The following is a 23,073-nucleotide window of genomic DNA, read 5'->3' on the forward strand; positions in this document are numbered from 1 at the left end:
CTCCTGCCCCCATGCACAGTGTACTCCTCCTGCTCCCATGATCATTGTACTTCTCCTGCTCCCATGCACAGTGTGCTCCTCCTGCTCCCATGCACAGTGTACTCCTCCTGCCCCCATGCACAGTGTACTCCTCCTGCCCCCATGCACAGTGTACTCCTCCTGCTCCCATGCACAGTGTACTCCTCCTGCTCCCATGCACAGTGTACTCCTCCTGCCCCCATGCACAGTGTACTCCTCCTGCTCCCATGATCATTGTACTTCTCCTGCTCCCATGCACAGTGTGCTCCTCCTGCTCCCATGCACAGTGTACTCCTCCTGCCCCCATGCACAGTGTACTCCTCCTGCCCCCATGCACAGTGTACTCCTCCTGCTCCCATGCACAGTGTACTCCTCCTGCTCCCATGCACAGTGTACTCCTCCTGCCCCCATGCACAGTGTACTTCTCCTGCTCCCATGATCATTGTGCTCCTCCTGCTCCCATGCACAGTGTACTCCTCCTGCTCCCATGCACAGTGCACTCCTCCTGCTCCCATGCACAGTGTACTCCTCCTGCTCCCATGCACAGTGCACTCCTCCTGCTCCCATGCTCAGTGGGTGTATCTGCTCCGGGCTGTGGGTGGAGAGCTCCATTGCTCGCCTATAAGGAGCTGTCCACCATCTCAGTGCTGATTCTTCCTCCAGCACTGGAAGCTGCCTCTCCTCTCCTCCTCTCCTCTCCTGAGTCTCCTCTCCTCTCTGGCTGCCTGGTGGATGGTTGTGTTGCAGGAGTTTGTGCAGAGGAAGTCTGCAGCCCAGCCTGGATTATCTGGATGCTGCTGAGAGCACAGGATTGTGTGAGAAGGCACCGAGATCTGGGATAGAATCCTCACACCCTGCCTCCTCTACCTGAGCCAATTCTGCTGGAGAAAAAGAAAAAAATATATATAAAAAATAACAATGGATTCTAATGCAAGCTTGTTGGGGGCTTTTCTGTGTGTGCTGTCTGCTGTGTGGCCCCTGGGATCAACAGCTGCAAACTGTAAGTAATGGGGGACAGTTGGGTGTGATGAATAGACACCTGGGGGGGCTCTGACAGCTGGGGTGGGGTATGTTATTAATGTATGTTTGTGCTGAGAGGTGCAAGAGATTTCTCAGGTGGTACCTGTCATGGAGAGGTAGTTTGCAAATGCTAGATAGATATTTCATGGGAACCGTCTGCAGTCTGGTAGAAAGAAATCTCTAGGGACTGATTAATTGTATGTATTGCTTTACGGTAGTCATTCTCAACCATGGTTCACTAGAAGCCTAGGGTTCTTCCAAACGTTGCTTGGGGTTCCTTGATCTGGGGCTGGTTGACCTCTCGTCTGATGGTGCCTGTATAGTCCCAGGGCCAGCATCACTTGGTAGAGCCAGCTACAGTACATGACACCAATGGTCTTATTAGCTGTTTGTAAAGTTGGCATTCTTTCTACTGACCATCAATGTAAAATGCATTTTTTACCATTGCCCCCCACTCCACTCCTTTCTTCGTTAAGTTGGTTTTAGTAAGTGTTCCCCAAGAAGCTCCACCGAGAAAAAAGGTTCCTTGAGCTTGGGCTGATGGACCTCCCAGCTGATGGTGCCTGTATAGTTCCAGGGTCAACACCACTTGGCAGAGCCAGCAGCATGACACCGGTGGTCTTTTTATCTGTCTGTTTAGGTCACGTTGTTTATACTGGCCAATAGGGTAAGCGGCATTTTGGCCATCGACCCCTGTGGTGAATTAGTTTTATTAAGGGTTCTCTTAGACTGAGGCTGAATGACTTCCTGATTTGTGACCAATGCCACTTGGCAGAGCCAGTAGCATGATACCAATGGTCTTTATAGCTACCTGCAATGGTAGCATTCTTTCCATTGACCACCAATGTAAGGGGTATTTTGCCAACTGACTCCCAATGAATTGATTTTAGTAAGGGGTCCCAAAGAACTGAAAATTATTTTAGGGCTTCTCTTGGGTTCCACTGTCCACCAACGTATTAAGCATTTTTGCAACTGACTGTCAATGAATTGGTTTTAGTAAGTGTTCTCTAAGACCTAGAAATAATGTTAGAGGCTTTTCTTTGGTAAAAATGTTGATCTGTGGCTGAATGACTTCCCATTTGATGGTGCCTGCAAAGTTATGAGGTCAATGCAACTTGGCAGAACCACCAACATGACACCAATTGTCTTTTTAGCTCCCTGTAAGGGTAGCATTATTTCCACTGACCACCAATGTAAGGGGCATTTTTGCAACTGACCCCCAATGAATTGGTCTAAGTAAGGGCTTCCCAAAAACTGAAATTTATCTAAGGGTTTCTCCTGGGTAGAAATGTTGAGTTGTGACTGACTTCCCATTCAATGATGCCTGCTGGGAATGACACCACCTGATTCATAGTAGGTATTGCATTAAGGCAGTCATTCTCAATTATGGTTCCGTGGAAGCTTAGGGTTCTTCACAAGGTTGCTTGGGGTTCCTTGAGCTGGGGGCTGATGAACCTTTCATCTGATAATGCCTGTACAATTCTGGGGAAAGCATCACTTGGCAGAATCAGCTACATGACACCAGTGGTCTTCTTGGCTGCCTGTAAGAGTAGTATTCCTTCTACTATCCATGAACTTAATGGGCATTTTTTGCCATTGACCCCCAAAAATTGGTTTTAGTAAGGTTTCCTCAAGACCATGAAAATTATTTAAGGGGTTCCTCTGGGGTAAAAAAAAGGTTGAGCTGTGGCTGACTGACCTTCCGTTTGATGGTGCCTGCATAGTTCCAGAGCCAATACCACGTGGTAGAGCCAGTAGCATTCTTTCTACTGACCACCACTGTAGTGGTCATATTTACCACTCACCCCAATGGGTAGCATCCTTTCTACTAACCACCAATGTAATGGTCAATTTTACTACTCACCCCCAATGGGTAGCATCCTTTCTACTAACCACCAATGTAATGGTCAATTTTACTACTCACCCCCACTGGGTAGCATTCTATCCACTATCCACCAATGTAATGACCATTTTTACTACTCACCCCCAATGGGTAGCATCTTTTCTACTAACAACCAATGTAATGATCATTTTTACTACTCACCCCCACTGGGTAGCATTCTTTCTACTAACCACCAATGTAATGGCCATTTTTACTACTCACCCCCACTGGGTAGCATATTTTCTACTAACAGCCACTGTAATGGTCATTTTACCACTTACCTCCAATGGGTAGCATCCTTTATACTAACAACCACTGTAATGGTCATTTGTACTACTTACGTCCAATGGGTAGCATTCTTTCTACTAACCACCAATGTAATGGCTATTTTTTCTACTCACCCCCAATGGATAACATTCTTTCTACTAACCACCAATGTAATGGCTATTTTTACTACTCACCCCCAATGGATAACATCCTTTTTACTAACCACCAATGTAATGGCCATTTTTACTACTCACCCCCACTGGGTAGCATTCTTTCTACTAACCACCAATGTAATGGCTATTTTTACTACTCACCCCCAATGGATAACATCCTTTTTACTAACAACCAATGTAATGGTCATTTTACCACTTACCTCCAATGCGTAGCATCCTTTCTACTAACAACCACTGTAATGGTCAATTTCACCCCCATTAAATTGCTTTTAGTATGGGTTTCTCAACACCATGAAAATTATTGTAGGGGTTCCTCTGGGGTAAAAAGGTTGAGGAAGGCTGCTATGAATTTTATAGCATGATATGTAGATCTCCTATCACTGACAAAGTAATAAGTACCGACTAATTAACTCTCATAATCTGCTTCTTGTCGATAATATTATCAGTATTGCTGCTGATGTCAGAATCCATAGGCAGCTTTTTAATGTATCACGAAGTTTGCATCCTACCCAACAGCGCCTAAGTGATCTTAGCATAATGCCCATAAAGATTCGTCCAGCTGCTGAGCAGCGTTAAATAGATGTGTGGTTGAGGGGGGGGTCAGCAAATCACCTATTGATTGAACTGCTGGGAAGGCACACAAGCGACTGCCGATAGGACCAGGCAGATAGATGCTCTAAGGTTAGGAATATGAAGTCTCTTGGTTGAAATATGCAGATCTGTGGTCCTGCTACGAGGTATTGCTCCTCAAAGTTTAATGTGTGGTCAAGTTCCCACCATTCCTGAAGCCATAACTCCTGCATTCTCAGGCAAGGGAGCCTGTCATAATAGAGGCCAGTATGCAGCTGCAATCTCTTATAGGAAGGCCGCTTGCAGGTGCAATGGATTTCATAGAAAACCGGCAAGGGACAAAACCGAAACGAAAAGTCCAAATAGAAACCGCTGAGCATGCGACTTGTCATTTTTTATGGGCTGCCCTTGTAGTTCGCAGTTATGTTAACTGCACTGAACTCAATGTACTCTTGCTAGAAAGAATTAAACAGAAAACAAAAATGTTTTTCACTTATCGATCGTGATTTATGTGGCATAAAGAGCAATGGGGAAGATTAAGGCTGGCCATACACTATACAATTCTCTGTCCATTTTCTGCCCAATTTCCTTTAGATTTACCTTCAACTATGTAGTGCAAGGGCCTGTCTAATTGGATACAATTGAATGTTGTTAGGTGTGACCTCCTATTATATGGTTTTTGGTAAATCTAAACCAAAAATCTCAAGAAAATTGTATAATGTATGGCCAGCCTTTCAAACCGGTGCACTCAGAATCTGGTGCAGCCATGCACGGCAGCCAATCAGTTTCTAACTTCAGCTTGTTCAATTAAGATTTGGCAATAATACCTGGAAGCCGATTATACATTTTATACAATTTTCTGTCCAATTTCTGCCCAATTTCCTTTAGATTTACCTTCAGCTATGTAGTGCAAGAGCCTGCCTAATTGGATACAATTAAATGTGTTGTTAGGTGCAGGGGTGGACTGTCCATTTGGAAACTTGGGCACTGCCTGAGGGCCCGGGGTCAGTAGGGGGTCCCATGAGATGCCCCTGGTACCTTTTTCATAGGCTTTTTTGAGTTTGGGCAAGGACACAGGGGCCCCATGTTCCCCTATTGCCCAGGGGCCCCATGAGTTGTCAGTCCGCCCCTGGTTAGGTGTGACCTCCTATTATATGGTTTTTGGTAAATCTAAACCAAAAATCTCAAGAAAATTGTATAATGTATGGCCAGCCTTTCTCAAACCGGTGCACTCAGAATCTGGTGCAGCCGCGCACAGCAGCCAATCAGTTTCTAACTTCAGCTCGTTCACTTAAGCTTTGCCAATCAAACCTGGAAGCCAATTGGCTTCTGTGCACCAGAATTTGCACCCTCCGCAGGGGCGGACTGACAACTCATGGGGCCCCCATGAAGTTAGAAACTGATTGGCTGCTGTGCGCGGCTGCACCAGATTCTGAGTGCACCAGTTTGAGAAAGGCTGGCCATACATTATACAATTTTCCTGAGATTTTTGGTTTAGATTTACCAAAAACCATATAATAGGAGGTCACACCTAACCAGGGTCGGACTGACAACTCATGGGGCCCCCGGGCAATAGGAGATCATGGGGCCCCTGTGTCCTTGCCCAAACTCAAAAAAGCCTATGAAAAATGTACTAGGGGCATCTCATGGGGCCCCCTACTGACCCCGGGCCCTCGGGCAGTGCCCGAGTTTCCAAATGGTCAGTCCGCCCCTGACCCTCCGGCTTTAACAAACAACCCCCAACGTGCATCTTACAGCTAAATTTTTTTTTTTTTTTCTTTTACGAAAGCGGTGCATTGTGGTTATTTGAGCACTGGAGGTCACTGTTGCTCTTTTTTGTTTTGTTTTTTACACCTTTTCGCGTTAAAACCGCTGGAGAAAAATGCATGAAAACAGCAAATTACACTTTGGATCGAGCATCTTAATGCAGAAAAAAATAAAGAGAAGCCTTTTATCCCAGCTATACCCTGTAATGAAATATTCCATGGAAAATGATGTCAGCGGGTTTAAAAAAATGAATATTGAGCTCATTAACAGCCAAAAGACTGAAAGCTGTATCGTGCTGTAAAAGGTATAGAATACGGGATCGGAGGGAATACAACCTATAGGAGGAGCAGGGCCAAGCTTGGCATCGCTCTATAACAAAGATAAAGAGATCCAATAAACAGATGGATATACATCTCACTGGCCGCGGGCAGGCGAATCGCCTTTTCGTTCGCCGCCTTCAAATATCTTGTAAATCTGTGATATGAATTACCATATTTTACTTGTCAAGGAGGTGATTACTAGAGAGATGTGCGAGAAATGCAAAACCTGTGAATAATTCATGGCAGTTGTGTTTTCCCGCTGTGCGCTGCTTTTAATGTATGATGGACACATGCGGGTTTTAAATTTTTGTTTTTAAATTTAATAATGGTGACTTTTTCCAATCCCCCATTGGAAAAAGTCAACATTATTAAATTTAACCATTTTTACACCTTCCTGCCCAGGCCAGTTTTCAGGTTTCAGCGCTCTCACACTTTGAATGACAATTGCGCGGTCATACAACATTGTACCCAAACTACAATTTTATCATTTTCTTCACACAACTAGAGCTTTCTTTTGGTGGTATTTAATCACGGCCGGGGTTTTTATTTTTTGCTAAATTAACAAAAAAAGACCAAAAATTTTGGAAAAAAACACGTTTTTCTTTGTTTCTGTTATAAAAGTTTACAAATAAATAATTGTTCTTCATATATTTAGGCCGAGATGTATTCTGCTACATGTCTTTGGTGAAAATAACCCAAATTAGGATGTATTATTTAGTTTGTAGGAAAGTTATAGAGTTCACAAACTATGGTATAGATCTGAAAATTGATCAATCCTGAAGTACTGACAGCCAATCTAATTTCTTGAGGTCCAAGAATGTCAGAACAGTACAGATATCCCCCAAATGTCAGGACAGTACAGATATCCCCCCAAATGTCAGGACAGGACAGATATCCCCCAAATGTCAGAACAGTACAGATATCCCCCAAATGTCAAAACAGTACAGATATCCCCCAAATGTCAGGCCAGCACAGATATCCCCCAAATGTCAGGACAGTACAGATATCCCCCAAATGTCAGGACGGTACAGATATCCCCCAAATGTCAGGACGGTACAGATATCCCCCAAATGTCAGGACTGTACAGATATCCCCCAAATGTCAGGACGGTACAGATATCCCCCAAATGTCAGAACGGTACAGATATCCCCCAAATGTCAGAACAGGACAGATATCCCCCAAATGTCAGGACAGTACAGATATCCCCCCAAATGTCAGGACGGTACAGATATCCCCCAAATGTCAGAACAGTACAGATATCCCCCAAATGTCAGGACGGTAAAGATATCCCCCAAATGTCAGGACGGTACAGATATCCCCCAAATGTCAGGACGGTACAGATATCCCCCAAATGTCAGGACGGTACAGATATCCCCCAAATGTCAGGACGGTACAGATATCCCCCAAATGTCAGGACGGTACATATATCCCCCAAATGTCAGGACGGTACAGATATCCCCCAAATGTCAGGACGGTAGAGATATCCCCCAAATGTCAGGACAGTACAGATATCCCCCAAATGACCCCTTTTTGCAGAGTAGACAGTCCAACGTACTTCATAAGAGGCATGGCGAGTTTTTTGAAGTTGTATTTTTTTGTCATAATTTTTCAGAAAATGAAAAAATTAAAAAAATTATTTTCATTATTTTTTTTTTACATACTGTCACCAGTGCAGTACAGCGTCATCATATAACTGGCAGGGTGGTGATCAGGGACACTGACTGGTGACAGTATGAAAAAAAAAAATATATATTTTTTTATTTTTTTTATTTTTTTATTATTTTTAATAAGATTTTTTATTTTTTTTAAGATTTTTTTTCATATTTTACTATGACCAAAGTAGTACAATGTTACCATAGTAACATTGTACTACTTTGGGGAAGTGATCAGTATTTTTTTTTTTTTTTTCTACACAATTTGCTTTGCTATAAGCAAGCATTTACCTGAATGACATCGATTCATTCAGGGTTTTTTTTTTTTTTAGTGCTTAGCTGTGATTTGGCCACAGCTAATCACATGACATGTGCATGTGACCTGCTGTGACCATTCACAGCTAGACACTAGTATACAATGGATGGCATGAATGAAGCCATCCATTGTATACAACTGTCATGTGACCTGCTGTGATTGGTGACAGATACAGATACAGGTACAGATACAGATACAGGTACACGGCTGGTGACAGATCGCGCCGCTGCGCGGCTCTGCAACCGCGCAAACTGCGCATGTGCGGGAGGACGCCAAATGGCGTATACCCCGGAATTCTACAGCACTTTTGCGGCCGCCAAACGGCTATAGGCCGGGCGGCTAATGGTTAAAAACAAAAACAAAAAATAAATAAAATATATATATATATTATTGGTGGAACTTTCCTCCGATCGTCTCGGTACTTTCCCAGCAAAGTCAGATGTTTTGGCTCTTGTAGTTCCTTGAACCCTGGTTCACGCTAATGCGGTGCGGGAAATGCAGCGAATCCTGTGCATTTCCCGCACCGCATTGCAATCGCACGGCATCCATGCGCTCTGGTAAGGGTGTCAATGGTAAATTAACGGCTCCCCCGAAACCGATCGCAAAATGCAGTGCGATTACCAGAATCTGCATCGCATGCAGCTGTACATGGCAGCCAATCAGCTTATAACCTCAGCTTGTTCAATTAAGCTTTATAAAAAAAAAACCTGAAAGCTGATTGGCTTCTATGCAGAAGTGCACCAGATTCCGAGTGAACCAGTTTTAGTAAATTCCACCGATCTTGTCTCCAAATATCACCCAAACCCAGTGGTGTATTTAGGTTTTGTGCTGCCCTAGGCAACAGAAAAATTGTCTGCCCTAACAGACACCGACCAGCACAACCCCCCCTTCCCCCTCCCACGGAGAGAGCCGAACATTGACCAACAACACCCCTGCCCCCTGCATATATATATAGAAAGAAAGACACTCATCTGAACAACTCCGGACATCCCTGGGAATGAGAGTCAGGCTCTCCTTACACCATCAAGCAGCCTCTCTCAGATCCCACCTGGTTTCCATTGCGAGTGTCCCTTCTTCCATCTCTTCTTCTAAGGAGAGGTGCCCCCCCCCCCTGAAAAATGCTGCCCTAGGCAAGTGCCTTGTTTGCCTTGTGGTAAATACACCCCTGCCCAAACCGTACACATTGCACAGTAAACGATGTAGGCCAGCACAGTGGCTAAATGGTTAAGACTTCCGCCTGGCAGTACTCGGGTCGTTGGTTCGAATCCCAGCCACGGCACCACCTGCCTGGAGTTTGCATGTACTCCCCGTGCCTGCGTGGGTACTCCGGTTTCCTCCCACACTCCAAAGACATGCTGGTAAGTTAATTGGATCCTTTCTAAATTGCCCTAATATATGTATGAACGTAAGTTAGGGACCTTAGATTGTACACCCCTTGAGGGTTAGGGACTGATGTGAATGTACAATATATATGTAAAGTGCTGCGTAAATTGATGGCGATATATAAGTACCTGAAATAAATCAATAAAATGTAGTGCTATCTATATGACACAATAAATACATATGTCAATATCATAACCAGAATAGCCAAAGATAAATATAAGTGAAAAAATAAATAAAAACAAATAAAAAAAACAAAATACACAAACGGTGTGTTAACTATGTGACTTATTCTCATAAATCCCTAACAATACTACTGTGATGTCTGAAAGTGATTTGATCCTCCAGGGACCTTTGTGGTGAGAAAAGTGAATATCAATCCGCAGAGTGATACAAGAAAGTGTCTATAATGATGGAGCAGCACAGTGGCTAAATATTTAGCACTTGCTCCTGGCAGTACTCGGGTCGTTGGTTCGAATCCCAGCCACGGCACCACCTGCCTGGAGTTTGCATGTTCTTCCTGTGCCTGCGTGGGTTTCCTCCGGGTACTCCGGTTTCCTCCCACACTCCAAAGACATGCTGGTAGGTGAATTGGCTCCATTCTAAATTGTCCCTAGTATGTGTATGTATGAATGTGAGTTAGGGACCTTAGATTGTACGCCCCTTGAGGGTTAGGGACTGATGTGAATGTACAATATATATGTAAGGTGCTGTGTAAATTGACGGCGCTATATAAGTACCTGAAATAAATAAATAAAATAAATGTAGCGCTAACTATATTACATAATAAATGCATACGTGAATATCATAACCAGAATAGCCAAAGATAAATATTAGTGAAAAATAAATACATAAAAACATATAAATAAAACAAAATACACAAACAATGTGTTAACTACGTGACTTCTTCTCATAAATCCCTAACAATACTACTGTGATGTCCGAAAGTGATTTGATCCTCCTGGGACCTTTGTGGTGAGAAAAGTGAATATCAATCCACAGAGTGATACAAGAAAGTGTCTATAATGATAATCACACAATAATGTGTGTGTGAATTGATCCTAATTAGGATCTGAAAGTGATGGACTGACAACTCATGGGGCCCCCGGGCAATATGGCATCATGGGGCCCCTGTGTCCTTGCCAAAACTCAAAAAAGCCTATGAAAAAGGTTGCAGGGGCATCTCATGGGGCCCCCTACTGACCCCGGGCCCTTGGGCAGTGCCCGAGTTTCCAAATGGTCAGTCTGCCCCTGGTGAACATACAAATAGTCCAAAATGGGACTGAAGATGAATAAACAACGCACGTAAACAGTGGTGTATTTAGGTTTTGTGCTGCCCTAGGCAACACAAAAATTGCAAACCCCCCCACGAAGAGACCCTGACACCGAGCAACACCCCCTCCCTCATGAAGAGTGCCTGACATTGACCAACAACACCCCAGCCTCCCCCCCCTCGAAAGAGCCTTTCACTACCACCACCCCCCCATACATTGGTAACCCCCCACCCTCACCCCGAGAGAAAACACTCACCTTCACAGCTCCGGACATTCCTGGGTACAAGAGTCAGGCTCTGCATACACCATCAAGCAGCCCACAGCCTCTCTCAGATCCCACCTGGTCGCTGTACTGTGTGTGTCTCTTCTTCCATCCTTTCTTTAGGGGAGCGGCGCTGCCCCCCTGCCCGAAAAATGCCGCTGCCCTCCTGAAAGATGCCGCCTTAGGCAGATGCCTTGTTTGCCTTGTGGTAACGTAAATCAAAATGATGCAGAAAACCTCCCAAATAACAATAATCCCCAAAAACATTCCCCAATACAAACATTAACTCCAACACAAAATTTGTGTAAACAAAACACACACGTGACCACAGGCGTGATGGTGCAAATAACTGTCACAGAAAAATAAATAAACATAAAAACGATGATAAACGCATGACACTAAAAAATGTGTATAAAATGAAAATGTCCAAATTGGTGTTGAAACACCACGTAGTCCAATGTATCAAACACCCGTGAACGTGGGTGGTGGATGTGCGTGACCACAAAAAAGGTATCCACAAATAGCTGTAATACCCGCTCACCTCCTTGCTTCCACCCGCAAAGGGCCAAAACACCTGTGGGATCACCAAACTGGATCCTCCATGAGTAAGACTCCTCTGTCACTGCGTCCCTCTCCCTGCAGCGATCTCCCCCTCAAGGATAAGCGTAATAGTGGCGAGCTCCTCTCCAGGCAGATAGGTATGGTGTGGCCAGTTTTCTCAGTAGCCTCCCTGGTGGTATTCCTGAGTGTAGCTCGGGGTAAAGTTTCAGTACCACAAGCGGTAACCCCCCCGAGCTACACTCGGGAATACACTGCAGCGTTGCTCCGGGATCTCTTCTTCACTTACCTTGTCCTGCGCTCCTGCGATGTCCCCCCTGCAGCGTCCCTGGCCATCTCCTCCGGCCGATGCCGGCATTCTTCTTCCGGGTTCCGTTCCCTGCGACGTCGGGACGTACGGGGGACGGAACTGGCGGGAAATTTGAAAATGACAAAAAGTGACATTCGCTAAATTCACTAAAATCACATAGTATAACATTCCTGTATCAAACCATTTCACATACATTTTGTCCCGAGTGCTTTGTCCGGCGCCCTGCCTGCATTTTTACTGTTCTTTCTGCCTGGAAACTGAGAAACGTCCATGGCGTCCAAAAAGCGTCCCTTTAGGTCAGACGCGGTTTTAGACCGGCTAGAGAACAGTGATAGTAAATCAGAACCACTTGCAGAATTGAGTGATAATGATTCGTGGGGGAAATTCCTCATCAGACACTGAAAACGATTCTGCGACTTTGCTCAGCGATGTGCGAACTTGGCGCTATATTTCACATTTCAGTGTTTTTGGTTTGATTATATTATTGAATTAAATGTAATATTATTATATTATTTATGATTATTTATTAAATTATAATTTATGATTTTGTGTTTCAAATTTTATGATCCCCGGGATGTTTACTAGACTCTTGTTCGGACAGATTTCAGTGAGTTATTCCTAAAAATTACAGGCCTACAATAAAAAAAATACATATTTTTATGCAAAAAAATGTACCGCTTTGAGCACAGAAATACGGACATAATCAGACCGCCAGGGAGGTTAAAAAACACAAGCAGAATCTCCCATAGCGTAATACAATTTAATGTATGAAAAATAAAGCCAAAATTCTCCGAAATTTGCACTCACATTTCATTACATCTCTGTGTAAGCATTTGCATTGGTAATCTCATGTTCTGGGTGCAGTAAGATGGCATTCGGACCGGAATTGCGTCACCGCGTGGCTATGCGTAGCGTCACGTTAGTCACGCGTCTTCCTCAGGGCTAGCAAGATTTCATCCGAACCGGAAATGCGTCACCGCGTTCCTACGCATTGCATCACGTTAGTCACGTGACTTCCTCAGGGCTACTAAGATGGCGTCCAGACTGGAAGTGCATCACCGCGCGCCTACGTGTTGCGTCACATTAGTCACGTGACTTCCTCAGGGCTACTAAGATGGCGTCCAGACTGGAAGTGCATCACCGCGCGCCTACGTGTTGCGTCACATTAGTCACGTGACTTCCTCAGGGCTACTAAGATGGCGTCCAGACTGGAAGTGCATCACCGCGCACCTACGTGTTGCGTCACGTTAGTGACTTCTTCAGGGCTCAGCCTATGCTATGCGTAGGCACGCAGTAACGCACTTCCGGTCCGGACGCCATCTTACTACACCCAGAACATGAGGTTACCAATGCAAATGCTTACACAGAGATGTAATGAAATGTGAGTGCAAATTTCGGAGAATTTTGGCTTTATTTTTCATACATTAAATAGTATTACGCTGTGGGAGATTATTCTTGTGTTTTTTACTGTGAAAACTGGCCACATCATACCTGTCTGCCTGGAGAGGAGCTCGCCACTATTACGCTTGAGGGGGAGATAGCTGCAGGGAGAGGGACGCAGTGACAGAGGAGTCTTACTCATGGAGGATCCAGTTTGGTGATCCCACAGGTGTTCTGGCCCTTTGCATGTGGAAGCAAGGAGGTGAGCGGGTATTACAGCTATTTGTGGATACCTTTTTTGTGGTCACGCACATCCACCACCCACATTCACGGGTGTTTGATACATTGGACTACGTGGTGTTTCAACACCAATTTGGACATTTTCATTTTATACACATTTTTTAGTGTCATGCGTTTATCATCATTCTTATATTTATTTATTTTTCTGTGACAGTTGTTTGCACCATCACGCTTGTGATCACGTGTGTGTTTTGTTTACACAAATTTTGTGTTGGAGTTAATATTTGTATTGGGGAATGGGCAACACAGTGGCTCAATGGTTAGCACTTCCACCTGGCAGCACTAGGATCGTTGGTTCAAATCCCAGCCACGGCACCTCCTGCCTGGAGTTTGCATGTTCTGCCTGTGTGGGTTTCCTCCAGGTACTCTGGTTTCCTCCCACACTCCAAAGACATGCTGGTAGGTGAATTGGCTCCTGTCTAAATTGTCCCTAGTATGTGTATGTATGAATGTGAGTTAGGGACCTTAGATTGTACACCCCTTGAGGGTTAGGGACTGATGTGAATGTACAATATATATGTAAAGTGCTGCGTACATTGACGGCGCTATATAAGTACCTGAAATAAATAAATAAATAATGGGGCACTATTCCTCCCACTGACACCAATGATGGGGCACTATTCCTCCCACTGACACCAATGATGGGGCACTATTCCTCTCACTGACACCGATGATGGGGAACTATTCCTCCCACTGACACCAATGATGAGGCACTATTCCTCCCACTGACACTGATGATGGGGCACTATTCCTCTCACTGACACCAATGATGGGGCACTATTCCTCCCACTGATACCAATGATGGGACACTATTCCTCCCACTGACACCAGTGATGGGGCACTATTCCTCCCACTGATACCAATGACGGGGCACTATTCCTCCCACTGATACCAATGATGGGGCACTATTCCTCCCACTGATACCAATGATGGGGCACTATTCCTCCCACTGACACCAATGATGGGGCACTATTCCTCCCACTGACACCAATGATGGGGCACTATTCCCCCCACTGATACCAATGATGGGGCACTATTCCTCTCACTGACATCAACGATGGGGCACTTTCCCTCCCACTTTCACCAACAATGGGGCACTATTCCTCCCCCTAATATCAAATATACATTATTAACGCTCACTGATGCCAGGACAATATTCTACTCCCAATGGCAACATTCCAGCCCCCTTAAAGTCTGAAGGTTAGTAAACTGGCCCTTTGTTTAAAACGTTTGGGGGCCCCTGCAGTAGACTATCATACCAGGACCAATTTTATACAGGAACCAATCAACCCACCAGCATATCTTTGGAATGTAGGAGGAAACCGGAGTACCCGGAGGAAACTCATACAAGCACAGAGAAAACATACAAACTCCATGTAGATTTTTTTTTCTGACTTGGACTCGAACTGAGTACCCTAGAGGTAATCAATCAATAAACTCATAAGAAGCAGATGTTGCCGTCATTGACTTTTGTAACATGTAAGCAGCAGCTAAAGTCTTTGGTCGATTTTTAGCCACGCTACTGCCCACATGGAAACCGCTTTCAATTAATCATGAAATCGACAGATCAGTTATTGACTATTAAGCAGCCACTTGACAAGCTACAATAGATTGAGAAAACAATATAGAATTAAGTAGAAATATTTCAGGGGGAGGGAGGCAGGAGTGGATTCCCCAAGATGCCTTTATTGGTGTCCATGATCCCACCTGAAGATCTACACAACCCCCGCAAGTCTCTACATTGAGTTGGCTTTCCTGGTTGTGCTCTCTGGAGGGCATTCTCCATATGTTGCTAAGGAGAGTCCCTGGGGGCTGGTGACACAGATTCTCTATAAATATATATGGGATTGTAGTGAGTGGAGGACATTTATAGTAGGTTGTAGCAGAGCTATGGCTGTCACAATGGGACCATGGATGGAAGAAGATCTCCATACCTGGATGACAGACCTAAATGCAGTAAGCCTGGCCCACTGAATCCAAAACTGAAGGATAGTTTTGGGTGAGTCTATGGTAGGTGTACCTAGTTGTTTATTTTCATTCACGTTTTCTTTTAGAAGAACAGCATTTCTCAACCAGGTTTCTTCTGGAGGTTGCTAAGGGATCTCTGTCTTTCAGATAAGTAGCCACTCACACAAATGGTATTTTTGGCTGTGTAGGAGGAGCGTTTTCCCCATTGACCAACAATGTAAGGAACGTTATTCCCAATTGCCACCAATATAAGGGGCATTCTTCCCACTGACCACCATTGTTGGGTGCATACTTCCCACTGGCCACCAATCCAAGAAGCTATATTCCCACCGACCTCCAATGTAAGGGGCATTCTTCCCACTGACCACCAATGTAGGGAACATTCTATTCAATGATCACCAATGTAAGGAACATTCTTCCCACTGATCACCAATGTAAGGGACATTCTTCTCACTGATCACCAATGTAAGGGACATTCTTCCCACTGACCACCAATGTAAGGGACATTCTTCCCACTGACCCCCAATGTAATGGGCATTCTTCCCACTGACCACCAATGTAAGGGACATTCTTCCCACTGACCACCAATGTAATGGGCATTCTTCCCACTGACCACCAATGTAAGGGACATTCTTCCCACTGATCACCAATGTAAGGGACATTCTTTCCAATGATCACCAATTTAAGGAACATTCTTCCAACTGACCAACAATGTAAGGGGCATTCTTCCCAATGATTACCAATGTAGGGAAAATTATTTTCAATGATCACCAATGTAAGGATCATTCTTCCCACTGATCACCAATGTAAGGAACATTGTTCTCACTGACCACTAATGTAAGGAGCATTCTTCCCACTGACCACCAATGTAAGGAGCATTCTTCCCACTGATCACCAATGTAAGGAGCATTCTTCTCACTGACCACCAATGTAAGGGAATTCTTCCCACTGACCACCAATGTACGGGAATTCTTCCCACTGACCACCAAATGTAAGGGACATTCTTCCCACTGATCACCAATGTAAGGGACATTCTTTCCAATGATCACCAATGTAAGGGACATTCTTCCCACTGATCACCAATGTAAGGGACATTCTTCCCACTGACCACCAATGTAAGGGACATTCTTCCCATTGACCACCAGTGTATGGAACATTCTTCTCACTGACCACCAATGTAAGGCACATTCTTCCCACTGACCACCAATGTAAGGAACATTCTTCCAACTGACCACCAATATAAGGAACATTCTTCCCACCGATCACCAATATAAGGAACATTCTTCTCACTGACCCCCAATGTAAGGGACATTCTTTCCACTGATCACCAATGTAAGGGGCATTTTTCCCAATGACCACCAATGTAAGGGACATTCTTCCCACTGACCACCAGTGTATGGAACATTCTTCCCACTGACCACCAATGTAATGGGGCCGTTCACCCAATGACTATTATTTTAGGATAACTCTTCTCCCCCTGACCACTAACATAAGAGAACATTTTAATGACCTCCAACGTAAGAGGGCACTTTTCTACTGATAATCAATGCAATGGGGTATTTCTCCATGTGATGAAGCAGTGCAGTGTTCATTCTCTGTTTTTTTTCTGGCAATTATTACCAATTTGTCTCATTTCATTGTTAGTACTGTAAATAATATTGCTGGATAGGACATCTCACTCACAGTTTTCACTTTCTATGTGTCTTCTTTTCAGCATGAATATCCTTGTTAGATCAGTGTGTATTGGATCATACAATGCAGTCAGCTATGGTACAAGGGAACAGCCTTTCACATGAAGACGCAGGATAGGAACGGGGAGATTTGTGATTCTGTTGGTTGAGAAGCATATTTCCTGGGTGTAGTCGTATCTGCATTGTTTCTCTGTAACGATTAGCTCGATATATGTAGCTGATTGGATAGGTGAAGCAGAGATGTATGAGGTTATCGTGGATTACAGTGTGCTGGTAGCCTTCTACAGTGTTGACATACACCACATTTTTCTTTGTGTTGCTTAAAGTGTATGTACATCCTAACAATGAACTTCATGTATTTGCTTCTTTTTTTAGTCTAGTAGATATATTGTACTATTGGAAGTGTTCTGTTATACAGTATCTGTTCATTAACTGTGTGAGCAGTTGCTTGCAATTGTTGCTGCTCTTAGGGATTCTAGGCTGCCCAGGTGGGAAGGGGTTAACTGCTATTTTCTGGGCTTTTCCTGGCTCTGCCCTACACCCTGTGCTCAGACTGGTGAACTGACCACATGGGAAGAGGATAAAAAGGTCCACTGTAGGAGATGTACAGTACCCACGAGCAACCTGCACGCATTGTCTGGGGGAATTTACCTAGCAAGGACTTTCCCATAGCATGGACTATTACCTGGAAAGGTATGCCATGGGAAGAGGATAAAAAGGTCCAACGTAGGAGATGTACAGTACCCACGAGCAACCTGCACGCATTGTCTGGGGGAATTTACCTAGCAAGGACTTTCCCATAGCATGGACTATTACCTGGAAAGGCATGCCATGGGAAGAGGATAAAAAGGTCCACTGTAGGAGATGTACAGTACCCACGAGCAACCTGCACGCATTGTCTGGGGGAATTTACCTAGCAAGGACTTTCCCATAGCATGGACTATTACCTGGAAAGGTATACCATGGGAAGAGGATAAAAAGGTCCACTGTAGGAGATGTACAGTACCCACGAGCAACCTGTATGCATCGTCTGAGGGAATTTACCTAGCAAGGACTTCCCCATAGCATGGACTATTACCTGGAAAGGTATACCATGGGAAGAGGATAAAAAGGTCCACCGTAGGAGATGTACAGTATCTATGAGCAACCTGTATGCATCGTCTGAGGGAATTTACCTAGCAAGGACTTCCCCATAGCATGGACTATTACATGGAAAGGTATGCCATGGGAAGAGGATAAAAAGGTCCACTGTAGGAGATGTACAGTACCCACGAGCAACCTGCACGCATTGTCTGGGGGAATTTACCTAGCAAGGACTTTCCCATAGCATGGACTATTACCTGGAAAGGCATGCCATGGGAAGAGGATAAAAAGGTCCACCGTAGGAGATGTACAGTACCCACGAGCAACCTGCACGCATTGTCTGGGGGAATTTACCTAGCAAGGACTTTCCCATAGCATGGACTATTACCTGGAAAGGTATGCCATGGGAAGAGGATAAAAAGGTCCACTGTAGGAGATGTACAGTACCCACGAGCAACCTGTATGCATCGTCTGAGGGAATTTACCTAGCAAGGACTTCCCCATAGCATGGACTATTACCTGGAAAGGTATACCATGGGAAGAGGATAAAAAGGTCCACCGTAGGAGATGTACAGTATCTATGAGCAACCTGTATGCATCGTCTGAGGGAATTTACCTAGCAAGGACTTCCCCATAGCATGGACTATTACATGGAAAGGTATGCCATGGGAAGAGGATAAAAAGGTCCACTGTAGGAGATGTACATTACCCACGAGCAACCTGCACGAATCGTCTGAGGGAATTTACCTAGCAAGGACTTTCCCATAGCATGGACTATTACCTGGAAAGGTATACCATGGGAAGAGGATAAAAAGGTCCACCGTAGGAGATGTACAGTATCTATGAGCAACCTGTATGCATCGTCTGAGGGAATTTACCTAGCAAGGACTTCCCCATAGCATGGACTATTACATGGAAAGGTATGCCATGGGAAGAGGATAAAAAGGTCCACTGTAGGAGATGTACATTACCCACGAGCAACCTGCACGAATCGTCTGAGGGAATTTACCTAGCAAGGACTTTCCCATAGCATGGACTATTACCTGGAAAGGTATGCCATGGGAAGAGGATAAAAAGGTCCACCGTAGGAGATGTACAGTACCCACGAGCAACCTGTACGCATTGTCTGAGGGAATTTACCTAGCAAGGACTTTCCCATAGCATGGACTATTACCTGGAAAGGTATGTCTGGGCAACCTGAGAATAGCTAGTTAGGGTGAGACTGTGGTTATGTTTGGGACTGTAACACTAAAGAGTTTCCCAGTAAAAGATGTTAACTGTTCAAATTCCTGGTCTGAATTTACTACAAGGGGTGCATGGTGGTATACAGAGTATAAGAAAGAACTGGGCCTGTTACACACACGCAGGGTGAAATGGAGAACATGTCATTGTGAAGGGGAATGATATGGCAACCAGGCAGCTGAAGGACGGTACCTGAAAGGGTGTTGGGTTCTCTGCAAAGAGAGGGGATTGGTTCACTGTTTCCCTTCCAAGTGGTCGGTGCCCCAGCTAACTGGGACTGAACCTGCATGGCAAAGACCTTGGTGAGTTAGCTGCGGGTACGGAAGGAGTTAAGTCAGAACGTGCACACCGGAGGTCCGCGCTGGTGCACTATCACTGGGAGCGAGGTGCCGGGAAGGCTGGACTGGAGGTACGGGACGTAAGCTCTGTGGTGTCCCCATCAAAATGTCACATTCCAAAACGATGTCTGTATTATGGGACAGTGTGGCTCACTCAGCAAGGCCTTAGGTTGTGATACAATGGTACCAGGTGTACGGCTCGCTTCCAATTCAGGATGCTGCCTAAATGTTGACTTCACATGTAAACAGCCCACCTTGTCCTGAGCATTAATGAGAAGGAGAAGAGAGTGAAAAGGCCCTTTGTGCACGGAGGACTAGGCCCTGCGTGTGGCAGTTGCTTGGTGCAGTTGTGGATGGCTCTGGTCTCTCTTCTCTCTTCTCCTCCCTGGGACCACCATCAACTAGAATGCTATGCACTGAAACTACTCCAACTACCAGAGAGTCTGTGGGGAGGGGGGGTTATATGGAGTTGGGGTGCACAATGGGGGGAGTATGGAGTTGGGGGACACAATGAGGAGATGAAGGGAGTGGTGTGCACAATGGGGGGAGTATGGAGTTGGGGGACAGAATGAGATGAAGGGAGTGGTGTGCACAATGAGGGGATGGGGTATACAATGGTGGGATACTCACTTAAGATGGTGCAAGGAGTGGATGAGAAATAAATAATAGTCCAGCATCAAAAAAATATATATCAATATCAATGCAATTGTGTTGCTGCTGCATACATGTCCTTATCAGGTCCGTGACTTTGACACTTCTAACGCTGTGATACGAAATAATAAGAGTGTAGTCCACCATTCATAAAAAATAGTGTACACCTTCACCGGCTGTTCTCTCACCTGGTGTATATGACCAAACTGTTAAGTGAGGTCATAAAAGGCTTGTTTCCCATTAATTGGACTTGGTGGTAAATGGATAGGATTGTCCCACTTTCCTTGGAATGGATGGATGGATGGACAGAGTTAGCCCTCTTCCCAGCAGGGGATCTCCTTGCTTCCTTATGGATTTTCCTGGAGTCGGATGGATGGAAATATCCCTCTTCCCACTAAGGGGTCTCCTTGCTTCTTTAGGAATTTTTCTCCATAGGTATTAATAGCAATGAAATTGCCCTTGATAAAGCCACATGACCCGGTGGCGTAACGCGTAGGGGAGGAGCTCTGACATCACGACGCTTAAAGGCAACACACAGCAAGTATTCAGCAATATTGAAAAATACATTGTGGATCCAAATTTCAACATTTTAATGCGTTTTTAACTTGAAATACATGTGAGTGCGCCTAAAGGTGAGGAGGGAAGGTGACATTCTGATGGATTGAGGTAGTGAGTTCCAGAGGATGGGGGAAGCCCTGGAGAAGTCTTGGAAACGGGCATGGGAGGAGGAGACCAGGGAGCTAGAGAGTAGGAAGTCTTGTGAGGAGCGGAGAGTACGTTTTGGGTGGTAGATGGATATCAGGTCGGTGATGTAGTTTGGGGCAGTATTATGAACAGCTTTGTACGTCAATGTTAAAATGACTTTTTTATATGTTAAAAAAAAATCTGAAGAATATATTTAAAAAAATATATATATATTTGTAAAAATACATTTGTGTTTTTTAAGATATACAGTATATTTGAAATGTATTTTTACAAATATATATATTTTTTTAAATATATTCTTCAGATTTTTTTTTAACATATAAAAAAGTCATTTTAACATATATTTTACATATATTTGGAAATGCATTCCAAAAATGTAGATTTGTATTTTTAAAGATATACAGTATATTTGAAATCTACATTTTTGGAATGCATTTCCAAATATATGTAAAATATATGTTAAAATTACTTTTTTATATGTTAAAAAAAATCTGAAGAATATATTTAAAAAATATATATATTTTTAAAAATATGTATTTTTAAAATATACTCTTTCTCATTCATCTATTCCCTCTCTAACCCTTCTACTCTCCCCACCATGCCTCTGGTACCTTTTTCATAGGCTTTTTTGAGTTTGGGCAAGGACACAGGGGCCCCATGATCCCCTATTGCCCGGGGGCCCCATGAGTTTTCAGTCTGCCCCTGATGTTAACATACAGTTTTGCCTTCCTTCAACCATCTAAGCTGTTGCATTTTATGTTTCTGTGCTTTTCTCCCCACCTTTATATGGACATCATGTCTACTCTCACTAATTGTCCTGTACATATGTCTATGGATTGTCCTATGCCTATGTTTTCCATCCCCTGTAAAATAATAAAATATTTGCTGAAAAAAGTCATTTAAACATATATTTTGTAATAAATTTTCAAATATATATATATATATATATATATATATATATATATATATATATATATATGAAATGTTATATATATATATATATATATAACATTTCATATATATATATATACTGTATTTCAACATGCAGTGTGTGTGTATATATATATATATATATATATATATATATATATATATATATATTGAATATGGCCAAATTTGTAATATTTCAAATATATGGAAATATATTTGGGAAGAATATTTTTAAAATATATTTCAAATATATTTTTCTTCCATATGGGTGGTCACCCCAGTGCCCATAGGTATCCTTTCATGAGTTGGCCATTTTCCTGTTTTAGCAGTAATAGACAAGGTTTAGATTCCTCTCTAGTAGAGTTCCATATGCAGTTGACAGCTTGCAGCAAAGTAAGTGTGAGTAACAAATGCAAATCTAATATTTACAGCTAATTTAAGTCTAAAAATACTTTAACGCAATTATGTTAACACTCGGTTAGGGGGAAACACAACAAATAAACTTGTCAGATGAAAGAACAAGAGATGATGTGAAGAACGAGGGGGGAGAATGTGATGAAGGTGGGGGAATTACTTCGGAACATAACACCAGAACCATTAATGTAGTCACATACAGCGTGGGACTGACGGTATTTGACAAGCGAACAGTAAGCTGAGCGGTAAACTTTACCTATCAATCAGGACCGGCTTACAACAGCTCAGATTGGCCAGACCGGTGAAAGGTATGGCAATGGGCTCTTAACCAGTAGAAGGTGTCTACAAAGACCTTCTGAATGCTGTAAGTGATTGAGTGGGTTCATTTCTCTGAAACTTTGATGAGAATTGGGAGATTCAAAGTTGTAGTGGAGTCTGTTTTTTTTACTTGTACCTATAGGTTAGCCCATGTGAAGGTTTACCTGTAGGTACTGTAAATATCTCCTAAACATGCACCGTTAGAAGACTTCACCTCCGCAACATCTCCGAGATACGCCCGTTCTTAACCTCTGAAACCAGTAAGCAACTTATTCCCTACCTTG

General features: G+C 43.8%; 1 protein-coding gene across 1 annotated transcript in view; it reads left to right on the forward strand.

Annotated features, from left to right (window-relative positions):
* The first annotated feature begins 605 nt into the window (after nucleotides 1-605).
* Nucleotides 606-23,073, forward strand: part of LOC149462245 (contactin-associated protein-like 5) — a 689,962-nt gene continuing 667,494 nt past the window's right edge. The window contains exon 1 of the mRNA XM_089677184.1: nucleotides 606-1,018. Within this exon, the coding sequence (XP_089533310.1) occupies nucleotides 937-1,018 (82 nt within the window). The 5' untranslated portion in view covers nucleotides 606-936. The remainder of the gene's footprint in view (nucleotides 1,019-23,073) is intronic.

This window comes from Staurois parvus, unplaced genomic scaffold, assembly GCF_062004578.1.
Source record: "Staurois parvus isolate SC_StPar_1 unplaced genomic scaffold, SC_StPar_1.0 ptg000179l, whole genome shotgun sequence".
Classification (NCBI taxonomy): Eukaryota; Metazoa; Chordata; class Amphibia; order Anura; family Ranidae; genus Staurois; species Staurois parvus.